We start from the raw sequence: 20596 nt of genomic DNA on the forward strand, positions 1-20596 counted from the left end.
ACTGCTTGCTCATTGGTAAATAACCGTTTCAGTTGTCTGTCGCATTGTTTCCGTTTGCTGAAGTTGAAAGGCGGCCGCGTCTACCCTAACCCCTGGCTGCCACACAGACAGCTGCGGTCATGAGATCAGTAACACTGGATGACATGCCCCTGCAAGCATTCATGTTCCTTGCTGAGCTACAACCACCAACTCCACGCACGCCCCCTGTTCTCGCTTCGCGTAGCAGACATCATTATCCAAGACCGATCATCCTACTGAATATCATACATGTAATATTCATACTCTACCAAAGGCCAAACCAACCTTGCCTGGGGCGAAGCCAATTCACTCCCCAATCAAGACGTTTGAGGGTCAAGCTAAATTGTCAGGAACATTGTGGTCCCACAGTATTTCATTTGGCGGTAGAAGTCGTCAAATCTCACGTCGAGTCTTCCTGCCTGAAGGTGGTTCAGTGACAACAGCGCCTGTCAGTCTCTGTCAAAGGACATTTCAATTTAATAGCCACCTCCGTAGTGCCAGGGCAAATTAACACTTCAAAGGCTGCAGCTCCCTAGCTCTTCTCCTGAGTGCAGCACTCGGGGGACTCTCTCCCCTCTCTCCCCTCTCTCTCCCCTCTCTCCCCTCTCTTCCCTCTCTCCCCTCTCTCTCCCCTCTCTCCCCTCTCTCTCCCCTCTCTCCCCTCTCTCCCCTCTCTCTCCCCTCTCTTCCCTCTCTCACCTGTCTCCCTTCTCTCCCCTCTCTCCCCTCTGTCCCCTCTCTCACCTCTCTCACCTCTCTCCCATCTCCCCTCTCTCTCCTCTCTTTCTCCTCTCTCTCCTCTCTTCCCTCTCTTCCCTCTCTCCCCTCTCTCTCCCCTCTCTCCCATCTCTCCCCTCTCTCCCTTCTCTCCCCTCTCTCCCCTCTCTCCCCTTTCTCCCCTCTCTCCCCCCCTCTCTCCCCTCTCTCCCCTCTTCCCTCTCTTCTCCTCTGTCCCCTCTCTCCCCTCTCCCCCCTCTCTCCCCCCTGTCCCCTCTCTCTCCTCTCTCTCCCCTCTCTCCTCTCTCTCCTCTCTCTCCCCTCTCTTCCCTCTCTTCCCTCTCTCCCCTCTCTCCCCTCTCTTCCCTCTCTCCCCTCTCTCCCCTCTCTCCGGCCGTGCTGTCGAGTACTTCCGAGGTCACCGTGGCTAAGCTAACCTCTCCCTTTAACAAGGTGCACACTTCCCTCCGCACGAATAGTAGAGCGTCTTAGCTACAGAGTGCTGGATGGATTATTCCAATCATTCTACAGTCGGAATGTTAAATGTGTGTTTGGATGTTTCCCTGTGAAGAGGCAGATGTCGACCATGACATTTACGTCAGGTATTGACTTCTGTCTCCTAGCAGATTTGCAGGAGTATGTCAGCGTCTGTGTCCTCGTGCAGGCCCTGAATACTGTGTGAGATGGGAACAACCTTGCCGTGAGTGAGGCGCAACTGCGATCATTAAAATGATATGGCATATATCTAGACAGATGAAAGGCGCGGTATGAGACAGACAGGGTTCTGGTATATCCCAACCACACTGACGCCGCCTGGGCTCATTCCTGTTACTCTGAGAGAGGTTGATCTCTGCTAATGGCACCGTAACGATGCAATTAAAGATCAAACAGTGATTAATGAAATATTTAGTGTTCACACATACAGTCTAGGCGCCCACACAGAGGAATCCTGCCTAGGCAGCATAGTGTATATAGCGAGGAGGGATGCACTTTGATTCCTCGCTCCTCTCCTTCTCCTTTTCCTTTTCCTTTTCCTTCTCCTTCTCCTTCTCCCTGCAGTATTGAACTTGAATACTATTAAGGGCTCTGCACACAGCGTGCGATTTCTGTTGCGCGTCAACGTTCCATTTTGAAATTTGAATGGAAGTCTATGAGAAAATCATAAAACATCGCATCTCAATGCACACAGCGTGCGATGCAATTTCTGTTGTATGTTCTCATAGACTTCCATTCAAACTTCAAAATGGAACGTTGACGCGCAACAGAAATCGCACGCTGTGTGCAGAGCCCTTTAGAATCAATCTACTTCAGGTGTGTTAGTAACTTAAACATGTACACCAGTGTTAATGTCATCCATGAAATGAATGACGAACGTATTCTTCAAGCTCCTATTTTTCTGTTGCAAAAGATGAGACGTTAACTGACGAAATAGACCCTGAAAAATGTTTTACCAAACGGAAAATCATTTTTAATTGTATGTTAACTAAAGGGAAAGGAATTCAAGGTTTGTCATTGCACAGAGTACAATGAAATGTATGTTCATGCTCTAGAGGGGGCATCTAGGCAAGGGGACAGAGCTGTTGAAGGCGACCCTGGAGCAACGACTTCGACACGTGACCAGCCGGGGATTTGAACCACTGCGAGCTGCCGACTTTGCGATCATTAGACGCCGGCTCTACCAGCTGAGTAGAGTACTTATCATGTCTATTCAAACAAGACGAAATGACATGGTTCCACAGCAGAAGAAAGCTTTTGCAACAATGATCTTACTGGGGAAAATACCACTCAAGGCAGTGAATCATGGCATTTGAGAGGGGCGGTTAGTTTGATCAACGTGCTGCACATCTTTGGTAAAGAAAGAATGACTGATGTTGTGATGAATATGAATCTGCGCAGTGCCTTGCTTAGGGTGGTCGTCTAAAACACAGAGCTTGTTTTTGCATTGATTAGACCAACTGCACTTTCTGTGCCATGTACAGGGTGAGACTTTAATCTACTGCAGAGTCATTACTCTGGTAATGTGGTTGTTAGGAAGAAGCGATAGGATGTTATGCAGAACTATACGGTAGTGGAACAAGCTATTATGTTTGTGCACGTGGAGGTCAGTGATTTATGTTGACTACGGGTTAACGAGGCAACACAGAAAGGTACGTGTTTGTCAGTCTGATAAGAACGACTAAATCATTATTGAAATGATTGAAATTTAAAAATAGGGCTAAAACTTAAGGCTAAAGAGTATACTAAATCCCCCCAAATGGTGCTATCCCCCCCCCATTTCACTCCCATCCCAGTCCTTGGGCTGAGCAGGAGAAACGTGAAGGTCGCTGCCTGTTTGTTGTCTAACATTCCTCCAGTGGTGACTCTCTCACCCACAGTGAAGACCTCTCTCTCTCCTCTCTCTCTCTCTCTCTCTCTGCGCTCCAGTGGGCAGAGGATAAGACGGGCTGTGAAACAAAGGCTGAGGCCTAGCACAGAGGGGGGCTCTCACCTCCTCCTTCCCCTCCCTCATTCAACAAAGCGATAACCCAGAAATGAAAGCCATTCCTCCAGTTCTGGGAACCTGGAGGAGGTGGAGATAAGGCTGCTGCTGTGGCTCCTCCAGAGAACAGGGAGTTCTGGGACTCTGATACTGTGGTGCTTAAGGGATGAAGGTCAGCAGTGTGTGACACCATGTCCAAGGTGCTACTCATACTGTGTGTGTGTGTGTGTGTGTGTGTGTGTGTGTGTGTGTGTGTGTGTGTCTGTGTGTGTGTGTGTGTGTGCGTGCGTGCGAAACCCTTCCGTGTGTATCTGTATATGTATATTCACATCTGTGTGTCCGGAAGACAACCTACACACACACACACACACACACAGACACACACACACACACACACACACACACACACACACACAGACAGACACACACACACACACACACAGACACACACACACACACACACACACACACAGGCACTGTAGGTTGTCTTCCGGACAACCACAGATATGAATATACATATACAGATACACACATGCACAGATTTCAGGCACACACACACACCCATGCCCACACACACACGGCCACACATGGCCACACACGGCCACGCACGCACACACACACACACACACACACACACACACACACACGGCCACACACACACACACACACACACACACACACATACACACACACACACACACACACACACACAGACACACACACACAGACACACACACACACACACACGACACACACACACACACACACACAGACACACACACACAGACACACACACACACACACACGCACGCACACACACACACACACACACACACACACACACACACACACACACACACACACACAGTATGAGCACCTTGGACATGGTGTCACACACTGCTGACCTTCATCCGTAGGTATCAGTATCAGTCCCAGAACTCCCTGTTCTCCGAGGAGCCACAGCAGCAGCCTTATCTCCACCTGACCCTACCTTCACTCTAACCTCACATGAGTTTTGGATTGGATTTCAAATCAAATCTTCTGGAGCGTAGAACCAAAAGATGAAAAACATGCTTAGGCAGTGCGCTGTATACAGCCTATAGATATTTAGCAGAATGCATACAAAGAGTGCCTTGAAATAGTGTCCATGACATGATGTGCATGCATACGCATTTCCTAGCACCACAGTACAACAGCGTTCCTTCAGTTTTTCTGCTAACTTTAACATCCAAAATATGGTCCGCCCCAAAGTGTATTTTTTCATGACTATTATCACAACGCTCTCACAAAACACAGATTGCTAGCTCGAAGAAATTCAACGCCTCTCCTTGAAAAACTCTATTGAAGTGGTAAACCAACCAACACAGTGAACCTAATCAAGGCTACTCAAACACGGGTCAGACTGACCCTGTGAACAGCAGTCTCCCGAGGTCTCCCCAGTAGGATGTTTGTTGGAGTGTTTGTTTCTTCACTGTCTGAAACCTGCCTGCCAATAGTTTGATCCAGCCCGCTTCCCCCTGCTTTTCCAAGGTTGTTGTCTGTGTTAAGGTAATGAGATGTCAGTCAAATTGCAGCGTTTAATCCACACGCTGGTCTCAGATAGATACTGACACCGGAATCGAAATCGGAGTCTGCCTGCCATTAAAAATAAACAAGCAAATTTGCATCTGTCTGTTTTTGTTGACCTTGTATTGTTGAGTTTGTATTTTTGTTGTTTTAGTTCTTGTTTATGCAATTGTCCACATAGCAAGGTAGAAAATGTGGCATTGAAGCAGTCAAAGTGTGTTCTGTGAGCAGCACACGGTGAGAGACTTGAAAATGACCCCCTCTGTTGGAAACTTTCAGTATGTAACATTTAAACAGGCCCTCAAAACACCTCTTCAAGCTCGCCTTCACCAGTTAACCCTCTCCCCCTCCCCTTCCCATGTGTCCCCAGCAATACCTTAATTAGGCACCTATACTTTCTTTTATTTACCTTTTGTTTCTTTTTATTATTACTACTCAATCTTTTCAGTTTGTAAAACGTCTTTGAGTGTCTAGAAAAGCGCTATATAAGTCTAATGTATTATTATTATTATTATTATTATTATTATTATTATTATTATTATTATTATTATTATTATTATTATTATTATTATAACTGTGGAGCACATGAAGGCATGGATCCTCTCCAATGCCAAGAAAGCCTTCCTGAAACAGTGAGTGAGATCCCAAGTGCCTTAGTCCCTCTTAATTGTTATTACTAATGAGGTGTGACCTGGCTGTCTGTAAATGTTGACTATACTGTATGTTCTTCTGAAGGAGCTCTGATTCATGTCATTTGATGCACAACAATGGATGGATTGATGTGCAGGAGGGGTTAACAACAGATAGATAGGATGATGCATTCTGGGTTGTAGATTTCAGGAAATGGCTGAAGGGACCAACCTCCTCCTTGTTGAGCTGGTAAGGAACTAATTATGTTTTACTGTTTAGCGCCATTCAGTAATATTGGTCACACTTTTTTATATGAAGCTGCTCCGATAACTCTATGATTACTCTAGTCAAACTTTTTTTTAAATAAGCTGTTATATACTAAATAGTAATCGCTTAACTTAATAGTAATATAATTTGAAATGCTAAAATCTAACTAATAATCCACAGACCCTGAAGGTGAAAGGTTGCCAGAAAAAAACTGTGGAGATCGAGCAGGGAGTCCGCATCTCACCAGTCCTCCCTCAAAGTATGACAGTCTTTTTCATTCCCTAGAACAAACTTACATACTTCCATCTATTTAGACTCTTTATTTACACTTTATTATCAGACTTTGTTACCAAAAGACAATTTTAGCAAATCTCTCTTCCCCTCTTTTCGGTCTATAGATCACTAGGGGGGGAGGGGGCACCAGCTTGGGACTGACCGAGCCAAGGGGCTGTCTCATACCCATTAGCTCCTTGACGCTGCTGGCGTGATGAGTCACAGTGTAAATAATACACTGACGACACAGTGTAAATAATAATAATAATAATAATAATAATAATAATAATAATAATAGTACATTAGACTTATATAGAGCTTTTTTTTGATCGAGTTGTAATAATAAAAAGAAACAAAAAATAAATAAAAGAAAGTATAGGGGCCTAAAGGACCCACGGTAACACAGGTGCCACACATCCTTTAAATGTTCTGGAAAGTTCCGTATACAGCTTTATCCTTGATTTTAACTCATGAAGCCCCAAAGTGACACCTACTGAACATTCTGATGGGTCATGTGACAGGTCATGTGATTTTGTCTTCCCATAACAACATTTCCAAGATGGCTATGCCAGGTTGTCACAGATCTCACAGAATCAGCTACATTTAAAAAGCTTGTTTTTCATAGCTTAAGGTCAGATTCACCCATTTAAGAATTCTAATGCTTGCATTGTTGTGCATGTCCTTTATTATAGTTGAACACATTTCTTGAACAAACTGATATAAAACAAATCAGATAAAAATTGCTGTAACACATACGTCTATTTCTGATCTGCTCAGTTAATTTAAACATGGTAAATGTTTTGGCCATTATAAAGGAGACTTGAAAAGACACCTGAAAGTTCACACAGGAGAGAAACCATTTAATTCTTCAGTATTGGTAAGTTTTGTTAAGTTACAGTATTTCAATAAATAATGTTCTATACACATTGTCTCTTATTAACATAAGTGTTAACACAGTGTTTCTTATTAACATAATGTTAATTGCCAGACAAGGCATTTATACGATAATATGATCCCCTGAAGGAATGAGTTATCAGGTCTTCAGAATGTCTCCTAAACAAGCAAATTGCCATTGGGGGCTTCATAACAAATCAACATAAGCAACCAAATCAGCATATAAGTGGTCGATAGAAATACTATTTAGTTTCAACACAACATGCAATTCTGGATTTTTTTTTATGTTGGTGAATTAAAATGCTTTTCATGGTCTAATATATTTATTACATTTCCATTTTTTCAATTGTGTTACAAAAAAGTGCAACCACTGCATTTTGTAATAACCTGCACAATATGTAATACATTTATTCCATAATGAGGCTAAGGTTATTACATTTTGCATTCAGGCGATTTATTACATAATGTGCAGGTTATTACATAATGCGGTGTTATTACATATTGAAAGTTACTTTTTATTACATTTTGGGATTTTATTACATAATGTGCAGTTATTACATAATGAGGCTTAAAAGGGCAGAAAGGTGCAGATAACTTTTACATTTTTCTACTCATTTGGTCTTTTTGTTGGCAGGATTAACATTTTCAGGATCACAAAGACCTTAAGCAAGAAAGCATTAAAGTCTTGCCAGAAAGATCCGCCACACTTTCTTGTGTGACAAGAAAAAGAAGTGCTGGGTTGCAAGATTCTGCAGCTGTTGTCTTTGTGTTGCAAGAAGAAGCCCAGAGCCTCTTACTAAGCCCCCTGGCCCATCTGACAAGGACTACCCACACAACACAACACAACTACAACACAACTACAACACAACTACAACACAACTACAACACAACTACAACACAACTACAAGACAACACAACTACAACACAACTACAACACAACTACAACACAACACAACTACAACACAACTACAACACAACTACAACTACAACACAACACAACTACAACACAACTACAAGACAACTACAACACAACTACAACTACAACACAACACAACTACAACACAACTACAACACAACTACAACACAACTACAACACAACTACAACTACAACACAACTACAACACAACTACAACTACAACATAACTACAACACAACTACAACACAACACAACTACAACACAACTACAACACAACACAACACAACTACAACACAACTACAACACAACTACAACACAACACAACTACAACACAACTACAACACAACTACAACTACAACTACAACACAACTACAACACAACTACAACACAACTGCAACACAACACAACTACAACACAACTACAAAACAACACAACTACAACACAACTACAACACAACTACAACTACAACACAACTACAACACAACTACAACACAACTACAACTACAACACAACTATAACACAACACAACTACAACTACAACACAACTACAACACAACTACAACACAACTACAACACAACTACAACACAACACAACTACAACACAACTACAACACAACACAACACAACTACAACACAACTACAACACAACTACAACACAACCACAACTACAACACAACACAACTACAACACAACACAACTACAACACAACACAACTACAGCACAACTACAACTACAACACAACCACAACACAACACAACTACAACACAACACAACTACAACACAACTACAACACAACCACAACACAACACAACTACAACACAACACAACTACAGCACAACTACAACTACAACACAACACAACTACAACACAACCACAACACAACACAACTACAACACAACACAACTACAGCACAACTACAACTACAACACAACACAACTACAACACAACTACAACTACAACACAACACAACACAACACAACTACAACACAACTACAACACAACTATAACACAACACAACTACAACACAACACAACTACAACACAACTACAACACAACTACAACACAACTACAACACAACTACAACACAACATAACACAACTACAACTACAAAACAACTACAACACAACTACAACACAACACAACTACAGCACAACTACGACTACAACTACAACACAACACAACTACAACACAACTACAACACAACTACAACACAACACAACACAACTACAACACAACACAACTACAATACAACACAACTACAACACAACTACAACACAACACAACTACAACTACAACTACAACACAACTACAACACAACTACAACACAACACAACTACAACTACAACTACAACTACAACTACAACACAACACAACTACAACACAACTACAACACAACTACAACACAACACAACTACAACACAACTACAACACAACCACAACACAACACAACTACAACACAACACAACTACAGCACAACTACAGCACAACTACAACTACAACACAACACAACTACAACACAACTACAACACAACCACAACACAACTACAAAACAACCACATACACTTTACACAGCACCGCCCCTCCCTCCCACCTTACACACTTCACCCACCAACATACAGAACAGCACACCACACACACACACACACACGCACACACACACACACACAGACACACACACACACACACAATTCACCCACACCAACACCCGCACCCACCCAACCACCCACCCACACACACACACACACACACACACACACACACGCTTCACCCATACTGTGTCTCCTAAGATTTCTACTTCCCCCTTGTACTACTCTTTCTGCTACGACTGGTGGATTGATGATTCACTTGCTTAGTCAAATGTATTGATTGTAAGTCGCTTTGGAATAAAACGTCTGCTAAATGCCAAAAATGAAAATGTAAATATTAGACTCTGTCACAACCCCATCAGTAACATTAGAGGTGAACAAGAGCTTTGTCAGATACCTGAGTACATCTCAGCTTCCTCTCCTCTCTTTCCCTCTCTCTTCCCCTCCATTGGACTGTAGTATGGGACAACCAGCACCCTGAGGCCTGTGTGTGTGTTTGTGTGTGTGTGTGTGTGTGTGTGTGTGTGTGTGCCTCCCCAACCTGGCAGCCCAGGAGCAGCAGCCTCTGCCAGCGCACTAGTCAGAGCTGTAGTAACACAGAGGTGAACCCCCAGGCCTCCAGAGGGGACAGGGCATGGATCAGTGGTGTGGTAAACACAAGTGTCTTCCTGTTCTCCTCTCAGCACATCCAGAAGGCAAACACACTCCCATCCACAGCCGTCCACATCCCACTAGTTCTGTTAAGAGCACAGCAAGGCAGTGAGCCGCGGCAGACGAGATTCCTTTCCTCAAAGTCCCGAGGCAAACAGGAAACTAGGACAGGTGATGGACATCTCAGAAGAACACATTATAAGTACACATATAAGTACACATTCAGATAATAATAATAATAATAATAATAATAATAATAATAATAATAATAATACATTAGACTTATATAACGCTTTTCTAGACACTCAAAGACGCTTTACAAACTGAAAAGATCGAGTAGTAATAATAAAAAGAAACAAAAGGTAAATTGAAAGTATAGGGGCCTAATTAAGGTAGTGCTGGGGACACATGGGAAGGGGAGGGGGAGAGGGTTAACTGGTGAAGGCAAGCTTGAAGAGGTGGGTTTTGAGGGCCTGTTTAAATGTTTGGGAGGGTGTTGGCCTGTCTGATGTGGTTGGGGAGGGCGTTCCAGAGGGACGGGGCTGTGTCTGAAGAGGCCCTATCACCGCAGGTCAGGAGCTTGGTCCTGGTGGTCTTGAGGGTGGTTTGGTCGTCAGACCTGAGGCAACGGGAGGGTCTAGATGATCTAATCGTCTTGGTAGTAGCCTATGCATTTCGGTTTTTAGTTGTTTAAACATGGTAGGCTGCTCACCCCTTCTGGACCAAGATTGAAAGATGATCTGGTGAACGTTTTGATCTCAATGTGTGTGTGAGTTTGACCTGACAAAATATTGTGATGTTCAGTGCTACTGAGTTTTTTGTTTGTTTGTTTTTTTATTTGTAAAGGGACAATGCATATTAATGAACATGAACAAATGTAAATACACCAGATTTAGCCAGAAGGCAAATTTTCATCCATAGTCCCTCGCCAGTTATTAAAAAGATAGAATAACGTCACACAGTAAAAGGGTACATAGCAAACTTCATACTGTACATGATCATGTACATTTACATGTACATTTCCCAAAGGGAAAAGGGTTTTTTATTTATTTATTTGTATCCACCAAAACATTGTAGCGGATATGAGGGCCCTTCCTTTATGTAGTATCATCACGTCCACAGCACAGCACTGTTGTCCTTCCAGTAGAATCATGTCACTTGACTGTCCATGTTTGCTAACACCACACTGGAAATAAAATGGCTGAAGGGAACAAACAATCTTTTCTCCTTCCTTCTTTATTTGACTTGAATTGACTTTTTAACAAGGTGCTGTTCAGGTTGGCCAGATACCAACAGAATAACCAGAATAACCCAGCTCCCTGGCGGAGGAGGCAGTGAGCTGAGGAGGGACATTCATTAAAGTTGTTATTGTGTGTGTGTGTCTGTGTGTGTGTCTGTGTGTGTGTGTGTGTGTGTGTGTGTGTGTGCGTGTGTGTGTGTGTGCATGCGTGTGTGTGTGTGTTTGTGTGTGTGTGTGTGTGTTTGTGTGTGTGTGTGTGTGTGTGTTTGTGTGTGTGTGTGTGTGTGCGTGTGTGTGTGCGTGTGTGTGTGTGTGCGTGTGTGTGTGTGTTAGCCTCTTCCTTGGACAGATAACGACCCACAAAGTGACTCATCTGGTACAGTAATGGCGCTTTTCCATTGACCGGCACGGCACGGCTCGCCTCGGCACGCTTTTGAAAAGTTCCATATAGGAATCGTTCTCCACTATACAGGAACGACCCGGGACTGTAGGAGGAGTTACGTGTCATAAGATTCCCCCCGCTATACAGATCAGAGGGGGGAAATGCGATAAGAATTATGTCAAAATGCAGCACTATCGTGCACAGATCAGCCTTACAACATGTAACGTTAACTGCCTGTTACTTGCCGCTTTCAGTTCTAGTAGACTAGCTCATACAATCTCCGCGTTTGTTATAGATACGAGTGCTCCGGTGTCTTGCTGGTAGTCAAATATATTTATTTATATATAGCCTACAGCATATGGATGTTACGTGCCTGTTACCTGCCGCTTTCAATTCTAGTAGTTTAGATCTCGCAACCAGGGAAACGCCGACATGTGTTAAAGGGAGCAAGACGGAAATCTACCGGCATTTGACTCATGAGTGAACGGCGAAAATGGCTGGACGGCACAGCTTGGGATTCCATTGAAGTTACAGGGAACTATGTGTGAAAGAGGCTTAAATGTTGAAATAACAGTAATACAATGTTCATTGATAAAATTACATAAGGGATGGAAAGGGGAGATGGCAGTTTTAGAAGGGGGATGATGAAGCGCGCTGGACTGAGGAACAGCATGAGCATAGGCACAGCACATCGCCATAATAGCGATTTTTTTGTTATGCTTGTTGTAAATAAAAGTTCTATAATGCATTGAAATGACATTAAACTAAGGTAATACGATGGTTATCATATTTTTTCAAATCTTTATTAATAAGTTATTACAGAAACAGTAAGTGACATTTTCTGAGAGCGAAATCTGTTGTGGTATTTAAAAATGGCGGTTAGCGATGAAATCTATGAACATGGGATGACGATTTCCATTGACCAATCAATGGTGTGCAGCGTCACACGTCACACGCAGCCTGGCAAAAAAGTACCTTTCGTTACCCATCCCGAACAAGAACTAAAACCGGCACGGGTACCAGAAATGGCACGGGTACTTTTGGCAGTGGAGAAAGGCTAAAGACCAGGGCCGACCCGGGTCGACCCGGGTCGGCCCTGTAGTAGAAAAGCGCCATAACAGCATTCTGTGCTTATGTCCACACATGTTGATAATGTTTGAATGCAACTGAATCCAAACCAGTTGGATTTATATTACTCAATGCATGGGGAAAAAGCATAACAAGTGAAAGGTTTTGTAGTCCTCTAGTACAGTGCTGTGTGCTAATCAGTGCTTGGTTGATGCAAGGATATTCTTCATGTCGTCAACCATAACACTTCACTTTCACCTTTTATTCACCTATGTGTGAATATAATATGATATGTGAGGCAGCCCGGTGGATAAGTGACTACACCTTAGGAGGGAGACTTTACAAAAGACTCCAAGGAGAAAAGCTGATGCTATCTTATCTCCTAAAGCATCAGCGTTTCCTTTGAACATACTCTGTCTTCCGACCTCTCTATTCCCTTGAAAAATGGAGTAAAATGAAGTATAGGCTTCTTTGAAATGGAACAGCAATAAGTAGGAGTCTTCCTGCTGAAGCAGACTGCATTGGAGAAACAACCTGTACAGATTCAGATGTGAACTCGGTCGGCCCCGTGTTGATGACCAAAGGAACAGACAGCGTGAAACACTGTCACATCCAGAGTGACTAACGACATTTCCTGAGGACGATCTCAGACTCAAAATGGCAGCATATTTCTAGCAGGCTCCAGTCACAGCCCTGATAAAAGGACATGAGAGGAGGAGGAGATGATGACAGAGCATTGAGCATCCAACACCAGCTAACATCCGTCATCTCTAGGGCAGTGAGGAAAGGGTACAAATAATAATAATAATAATAATAATAATAATAATAATAACCTTTATTTGTATAGCACTTTTCCTACAAACATTGCAGCTCAAAGTGCTCCAATCATTATATAATCATCATTTAATGATTTAGTCATTTAAAGGCAATATTAGAAAGATGGGTTTTTAGTCTTGACTTGAACATATTTGCTGAGGTTGCATCCCTAATGTAAACTGGCAGTGCATTCCACAATTTGTGTGCATAAAATGAGAATGCAGCCTCACCAAATCTCTTCTTTTGTACATGGCAAAATGACATCAAGGAAGAGCTTTTGTTTCCTCTATACCCCTCATCCCCCTACTCCTCATCCCTCCTCTATACCCCTCATCCCTCCTCTATAGCCCCCATCCCTCCTCTATACCCCTCATCCCCCTAGGCCTCCTCCCTCCTCTATACCCCTCCTCCCTCCTCTATACCCCTCATCCCTCCTCCGCACTTCAATATAGCCTTCAACTAGCTCATCTGCACCTGCCTACTGCTCATTTGCCAGCTACTGCACTTTAAATACCCTTTTTAAAATTATTTTTTATTGTATTTTCTTTAGCTTTTCTTTTTACTGTTTTCCCCTGCTCTTATATTCACGTACACAGACTGACTAGTTGAAAGAGGTGTGCAAAAGAAAGAAACTGTAATGTTGATACTGAGTAGTTGGATTTTTGGTGCAAGGTCTTGCAGAGACTGAGAACGTACACAGAGACTGAGAACGTACACAGAGACTGAGAACGTACACAGAGACTGAGAACGTCTGAGAACGTACACAGAGACTGAGAACGTATACAGAGACTGAGAACGTACACAGAGACTGAGAACGTCCACAGAGACTGAGAACGTACACAGAGACTGAGACAGACCTTTTCCAAAAAACTGTTTGTGGTGCTGGTGGAAAGCCAGTGGGAAGTACAGAAAGACTGTGTAAGGTAGGGAGATGAAAGGGATATGGAAAGTTAGATCTTTACCTTTTCTTTTTAGTGTTTTCCCCAGCTTTTATATTCATTCTATGCATGTATATGTTTTTATATTCACTTTATGTTCTTATTCCTGTTGTAAAGCACTTTGAGCTGCATTTCTTGTATGAAAGGTGCTATATAAATAAAGCTTTACTTACTTACTTACTATACCCCTCATCTCTCCTCTATAGCCCTCATCCCTCCTCTATACCACTCCTCCCTCCTCTATACCCCTCATCCCCCTAGGCCTCCTCCCTCCTAATTTTGCCATTTAGCAGACGCTTTTATCCAAAGCGACTTACAATTACGAATTACAGGGACATTCCCCCTGGAGTAACTGAGGGCTAAGTGCCTTACCCAAGGGCACACTAGTAGTGGTGTGGCTTCAGGTGGGATTTTGAACTCACAACCTTCCGATCACAAGTCCAACTCACTATCCACTAGACCACCACTACCCTCCTCTATACCCCTCATCCCCCTAGGCCTCCTCCCTCCTCTATACCCCTCCTCCCTCCTCGATACCCCTCATCCCTCCTCTATACCCCTCATCCCTCCTCTATACCCCTCATCCCTCCTCTATACCCCTCATCCCTCCTCTATACCCCTCATCCCTCCTCTATACCCCTCATCCCTCCTCTATACCCCTCATCCCTCCTCTATACCCCTCATCTCTCCTCTATACCCCTCATCCCTCCTCTATACCCCTCATCCCTCCTCTATACCCCTCATCCCTCCTCTATACCCCTCATCCCTCCTCTATACCCCTCATCCCTCTTCTATACCCCTCATCCCTCCTCTATACCCCTCATCCCTCCTCTATACCCCTCATCCCTCTTCTATACCCCTCATCCCTCCTCTATACCCCTCATCCCTCTCTATACCCCTCATCCCTCCTCTATACCCCTCCTCCCTCCTCTATACCCCTCATCCTTCCTCTATACCCCTCATCCCTCCTCTATACCGCTCATCCCTCCTCTATACACCTCATCCCTCCTCTATACCCCTCATCCCTCCTCTATACCCCTCCTCCCTCCTCTATACCCCTCATCCCTCCTCTATACCCCTCATCCCTCCTCTATACCCCTCATCTCTCCTCTATACCCCTCATCCCTCCTCTATACCCCTCATCCCTCCTCTATACCCCTCATCCCCCTAGGCCTCTCATCCCTCCTATGTTGTTTGTCATGACTGTGCATTCAGATTGTTGTAGTTTGACAGAGTGCCTGTGTGTGTGTGTGTGTGTGTGTGTGTGTGTGTGTGTGTGTGTGTGTGTGTGTGGGAGTGATTGAGTGAGTGAGATAGCGAGCGCAAAGAGAGAGAGAGAGAGAGAGAGGGTAAAAGAAGAAGAGGAGGATCACATACATTTACCAGTTCACAGTTGTGTAAGTATTTCTGAAGTAATGTAGTGATATTGTATTGACATGCTGCCTCTCTCTGAGCCGTGAAAGGTCACCTATCAGAGCCCAGATGAAGAATCATCAGTTTGTGACAGTTGCGCTTCACTGTGCTCTCGTTCTCACACTCTCCACTCCTCCAATCCCCTTTACAAACACAGCCATGTCTTGGCAGCAGCCACTGTAAGTTGTTACAGCAGCACTGAACTCAAAATGCACCATTCCTTCCTCCCTACCTTAATAATAAGAATCACTTGGATTTATATAGCGCCTTTCACAAAACCCAAGGACGCTTTACGATTCTAAACGAAATGGTCAGACAGACAAAACTGACAACAAACAAAACAAAACAGAAACAGTGACTAGGGGCCAAAGGCCTTGGTGAACAGATGGGTTTTGAGGGCTGTCCAGGGTGGGGGCGTTGCGGATCACTGTGGGGAGAGAGTTCCAGAGGGTAACCTAATCACTGATCTAACAGGACTGGATTGGTCAATGCAAGCTTTTCAGCAATCAAGACAGTAATCAATGTCAGATCACTGATGTCCTTAAGGAGGGAGGGGGGGGGGTACAGTTTAAGACTATTCAAACATGATCTCAACCATCGCTTACACATACTCCTTCTCATCTCCGAAATGAATGAATCAGGAGATGTTCTGCTACGGGCCTAGAGGAGACAAGCCCCATTCCCCTCCCTTTGACCTGAATTCAGCTGCGCCCCCCCCCCCCCCCCTCCCCTCCCCACTTTAGTAAAGACCGCCATGGGACCACATCAAAGACCTGCCCTCTGCACACTGAAGGCAATGAAAAATAAATCAACAAACACATGAATTATTAATCACATCAAGTTGAAAACCTCTCCGTTTGGGGGTAGAGACGTATTTCGACAACCTTTACATCCTTTAACCCCAAAAGAGATGAACCTTGAACCTTTCTTCTTACATGTTGGTTTGTTTTTTTAAGATATGTGAGGTTTAATCTTCAGCCCTTTTTTATTAATTTTTTGGCATTCATGATTTCTCAATCAAACCCTAACAGATGCATATGATAGATAGGCTGTGGAGGACCGTGTTCTGGGAAGATTAGCATTAGCGCTCTGTTAGCATGCTGAACATCACAGTCCCTCCAGGATCTTTGCATTTCATCCAACATGCGACAGACGCCTCCCCATGTCTCTGGTGGCCTCTTTGTCGCACAACATAAACAGGACAAGTCATCCACACAGCATACAGAGTACTCCTCAATCTCCAAGTGTATTTTACTAAAACAATAACGCTTTGGTTTTATACTGTAGATAGCTTTGAATTAAATAGCCTCTGAGCTCCGAGCCCAGACCAGATGGTCACACTTGGGATACAGTAAAGCAGATGTGTGGAGTGTGTCAGCTGAATAAACCCATCCCTGGCAGGGCTATCCACAGAAGTGGAAGTAAGGTTATCTTTGAAGTCCTATGGAATGCTTCTCCATGTGTCCAGGCATAATTAAAAGCTTTAGAAGCGGTTCAGGCAACATATGGTCATATTTTTCCAATATTCATGATGTGAATAAATGGTGACTTTAAACAGGCATATAGACAGTACTATTTTCAGAGCCGTCTAAAGGAAATGAGTGTCCCAAAAACGATTGAACTAAGTTGGTTCACGCCGTGACAGAGGGAACCCCGAGGAAAATAATTAACAAAAAAACAAACAAAATCCCATGACAGCACATACCAGGTAGTGTATTTTATATCTGTACAACAAGGAGAGACAGTTTGGGTTTCTGGATAATACCAAAAACCAGAAGCAGCAAGAACAGGCTGTAACATCAATAGAAAATAATTTCAGTGTGTTAGAGGACACGTTTAGTGTTAAAACACAGTCTCTCTGTGGAAAGAGCACCACATCCTCCCTCCAGCTGACCAGATGCAGAGCCAGTGGCATCGATGACTGTTCCCCCCCTGGAGAATACAAGCACTTATTCAGCCTGTGTCAGAGCCAGCCGACAGAGAGGGAGATCACATGAACATCAGTGGTCCCTAGGGCAGGCAGCTTTGGCTGTTTCTTAAAGCCTAATCAATGAGGAAACATGACACAAGTCCATCTGAACTCAACAGGAATGTTCTTGGAAAATACAAAATATGCACTCAGAATAGCTCAAGATTCTCCTATTGAAAATAGTAATGAACTACTCTCCTTTTTACATTGAATAGCGAGCTATATTTGTGGATAATTCACTCAAATTACAAGATAACATGTTTGGTTCCTTTCCCTGAAAGGAGACTATGGACCAGGGCAGACTTCAATCCACACTTTGGTTATTGTTACCTGGGCACTGTACTAACCCCTAATTGTTAAAATTGTTAACCGAAGACCAATGGAATTCAATGGACTCTAAACTAGCATGTTTTAAATTTCATGCCCAAATTATTCACTGGCTTCCATTAGTTTTGGGTAAAAAATGCAAACAATTAAAGATTAGTTACAGTGCCCAGATAAACAGAACCAAAGAGTTGATTAAAGTCTGTTCATCTTCTATGGACAAGTCTGTTCTTGTCCATAGAAGGTAAGGAACCAAATATGTGATTTTGTAATTTGGGTAAACTATCCCTTTAACTGCTTCTTGAGTACTATACACTAGTGAAATCTGCTAAGCTTGATTTAATGACAGCCTCGACAGGGCTAACTGTTGAACAGTGGTAAAATCCCCCCAAAAAACCTGAACTTCAGCTTGCTGACGTTCGTGATTGGGCTCCTTTAGCTACAAGCACTAGCTTCCTTCAATGTCAGAACCCATTAGTGATTCCTGTAAAGCGCCGCTCTAGGGCAACCATTTCCCTGCATTAATGTCCTCCGTCTACTGCAGCGATTCAAAAGGCTTATCCTAATGCCTCAGTCTACCTTAGCACACTCCCTAAATAACTCAGGACGGAGCTGGAGGCAGCATGAATGGGGGGCAGAGAAACATCCCGCTCCACTGGTACATTTCAAAGCAGAACAATTTTATTATCAAGTACAAGAATATCAAACAAGGAAGAAAAAAAGTCCATCGGTTACACAAAATTATTTGCGGCAATCTCTCCATAACTTCGCTATTTCGTTACAGAAAAGGGACTTATCAAGCTTTTTCCATTTTACCATACAGTTGCTTGATTACAATTTTTTGCATTTTTGTATTTTATAAATGTGTAACTGTTCTGTCGACACCAGAGTGCAATAAGTGGCGGTTCACAGGAGCGTTTTACGTGTCAGGTTTGTAAAAGTGCTTCTGTCACCCTTCAGACCTCATCACACTGGTCAATCAGCCCTCCGATAAATAGGGCAGTGGTCCTTTAGGTCCCCTTTGGTAGAGGGGGAAACTACCTTATTGCCAGTCAAACGAGCGTTTCACCAGCTGGAAGAAGATGCGGTTGTGCTCCCGGAGGTAGGAGCGGAGCTGCTGGAGCACAGTGCCGTTGACTACGGGGTGGGGCCGCCCTTTGGACTCATGCAGGCAACGCTCTCGCCCGTCGCTCCGGATACAGTAGAACCCCTTGGTCTGGTTGAAGTAGAAGTTGGACGACATTATCCTGGGGGCCAGATTGAGGAAGCTCTCCACTTTCTGTAGCTCGGGGAGGGGGTCCTGGATCAGAGTGTCCCCGTCCACAATGTGGATCTGCTCCAGAGGGAAGTAGAGGAGCCAGTTGCGTATGTGCACGTCGTAGAGGCTCCGCTGGATGGCCTTGTATCGGGTGTTGAGGGCTCCGTTGCGCACCAGCAGGTTCTCGATGGCCTGAACGGGCTTGTGGTTCTCCAGGCGGTTGAAGTAGACCTGGGTGTAGTCGGAGATGACGCGTTCTGCCGGGTCGCGCAGGATCAGCAGCAGCTTGATGGAGGAGTTCATGGCGCATATCCGCTCCGGCGCCTGGGCGGAGGTGAAGTAGCCCGGCGTCTTCTCCACCGTGATCTGGTGCGGGTAGGAAGAGGGCATCAGCTCACGGTACCAGTCGTAGCCCTTGGCATAGTTCTCATCCCAGTCGAAGAAGTGCACCTCAGTGGCTGCGGTAGCGACCTCCGGGTGGATGTCTAACATCTCCAGCAGAGCTCGTGTGCCCCCCTTGCGGACTCCGATGATGATGCTGTGGGGGGCACGTTTGCTCGTCCCTGGGGGCGGAGACAGGGACAGATCTCCGACAGTGTCGTTCGCTGTTAATCCAGGGCCCAGATCCACGAAGTCCACCGGAGGGCTGTCGCCAGCCTGAACCAACTCGGGCGGGGTAGCATACGTCCAGAGAACCAGGAGAAACACACACGGCAAAAAGCAGGCCATGGTTAAAAAAGAGGATCAGGAGCAGGGGGAGGAGAGAAAGAAGTCAGAGAGAGAGGAGAGGAGCGGAGAGCAGGATGTGATTTAGCTGTGGACCTGAGCTGTCTCTCTCAGATCAAAGCTGACAGGAGCGGAGCAGGGAGCCTGCCATCTAGCAGGAGGAAGAGGTCGAGGACGAGGAATCACAGCCAATCCACAGCACATCTGTAGGAGACGGAAGACAAAAACAACACAATTTGACTTAGAAACGACACAGAGCAACAATTTCATGTAACTTCTAACCATAGCACACACACAAGCACGCACATACAACTCCAGAGGATCACAATGGAAATAAATCCTAGGATTTTATTGTGTGCACATTCCTCGACAGCCCATGTAAGTGTATGATATGGCATTGATAATACCTTTTTATGTACATTTCATGATTGTCAAATAAAAAATAACTAACTCTAAGGGTTACAA

General features: G+C 44.2%; 1 protein-coding gene across 1 annotated transcript; it reads right to left on the reverse strand.

Moving 5' to 3' along the window:
- Window positions 1-19189: 19189 nt before the first annotated feature.
- Window positions 19190-20134, reverse strand: hs3st1l1 (heparan sulfate (glucosamine) 3-O-sulfotransferase 1-like1; the record flags this gene model as incomplete). Its single annotated transcript, XM_080533340.1, has 1 exon — window positions 19190-20134. The coding sequence occupies one exon, from the start codon at window positions 20132-20134 to the stop codon at window positions 19190-19192; it is 945 nt and encodes a 314-aa protein (XP_080389466.1).
- Window positions 20135-20596: the final 462 nt, after the last annotated feature.

The sequence above is a fragment of the Nansenia antarctica genome, assembly GCF_963989245.1.
Source record: "Nansenia antarctica genome assembly, chromosome: 1".
Lineage (NCBI taxonomy): Eukaryota > Metazoa > Chordata > Actinopteri > Argentiniformes > Microstomatidae > Nansenia > Nansenia antarctica.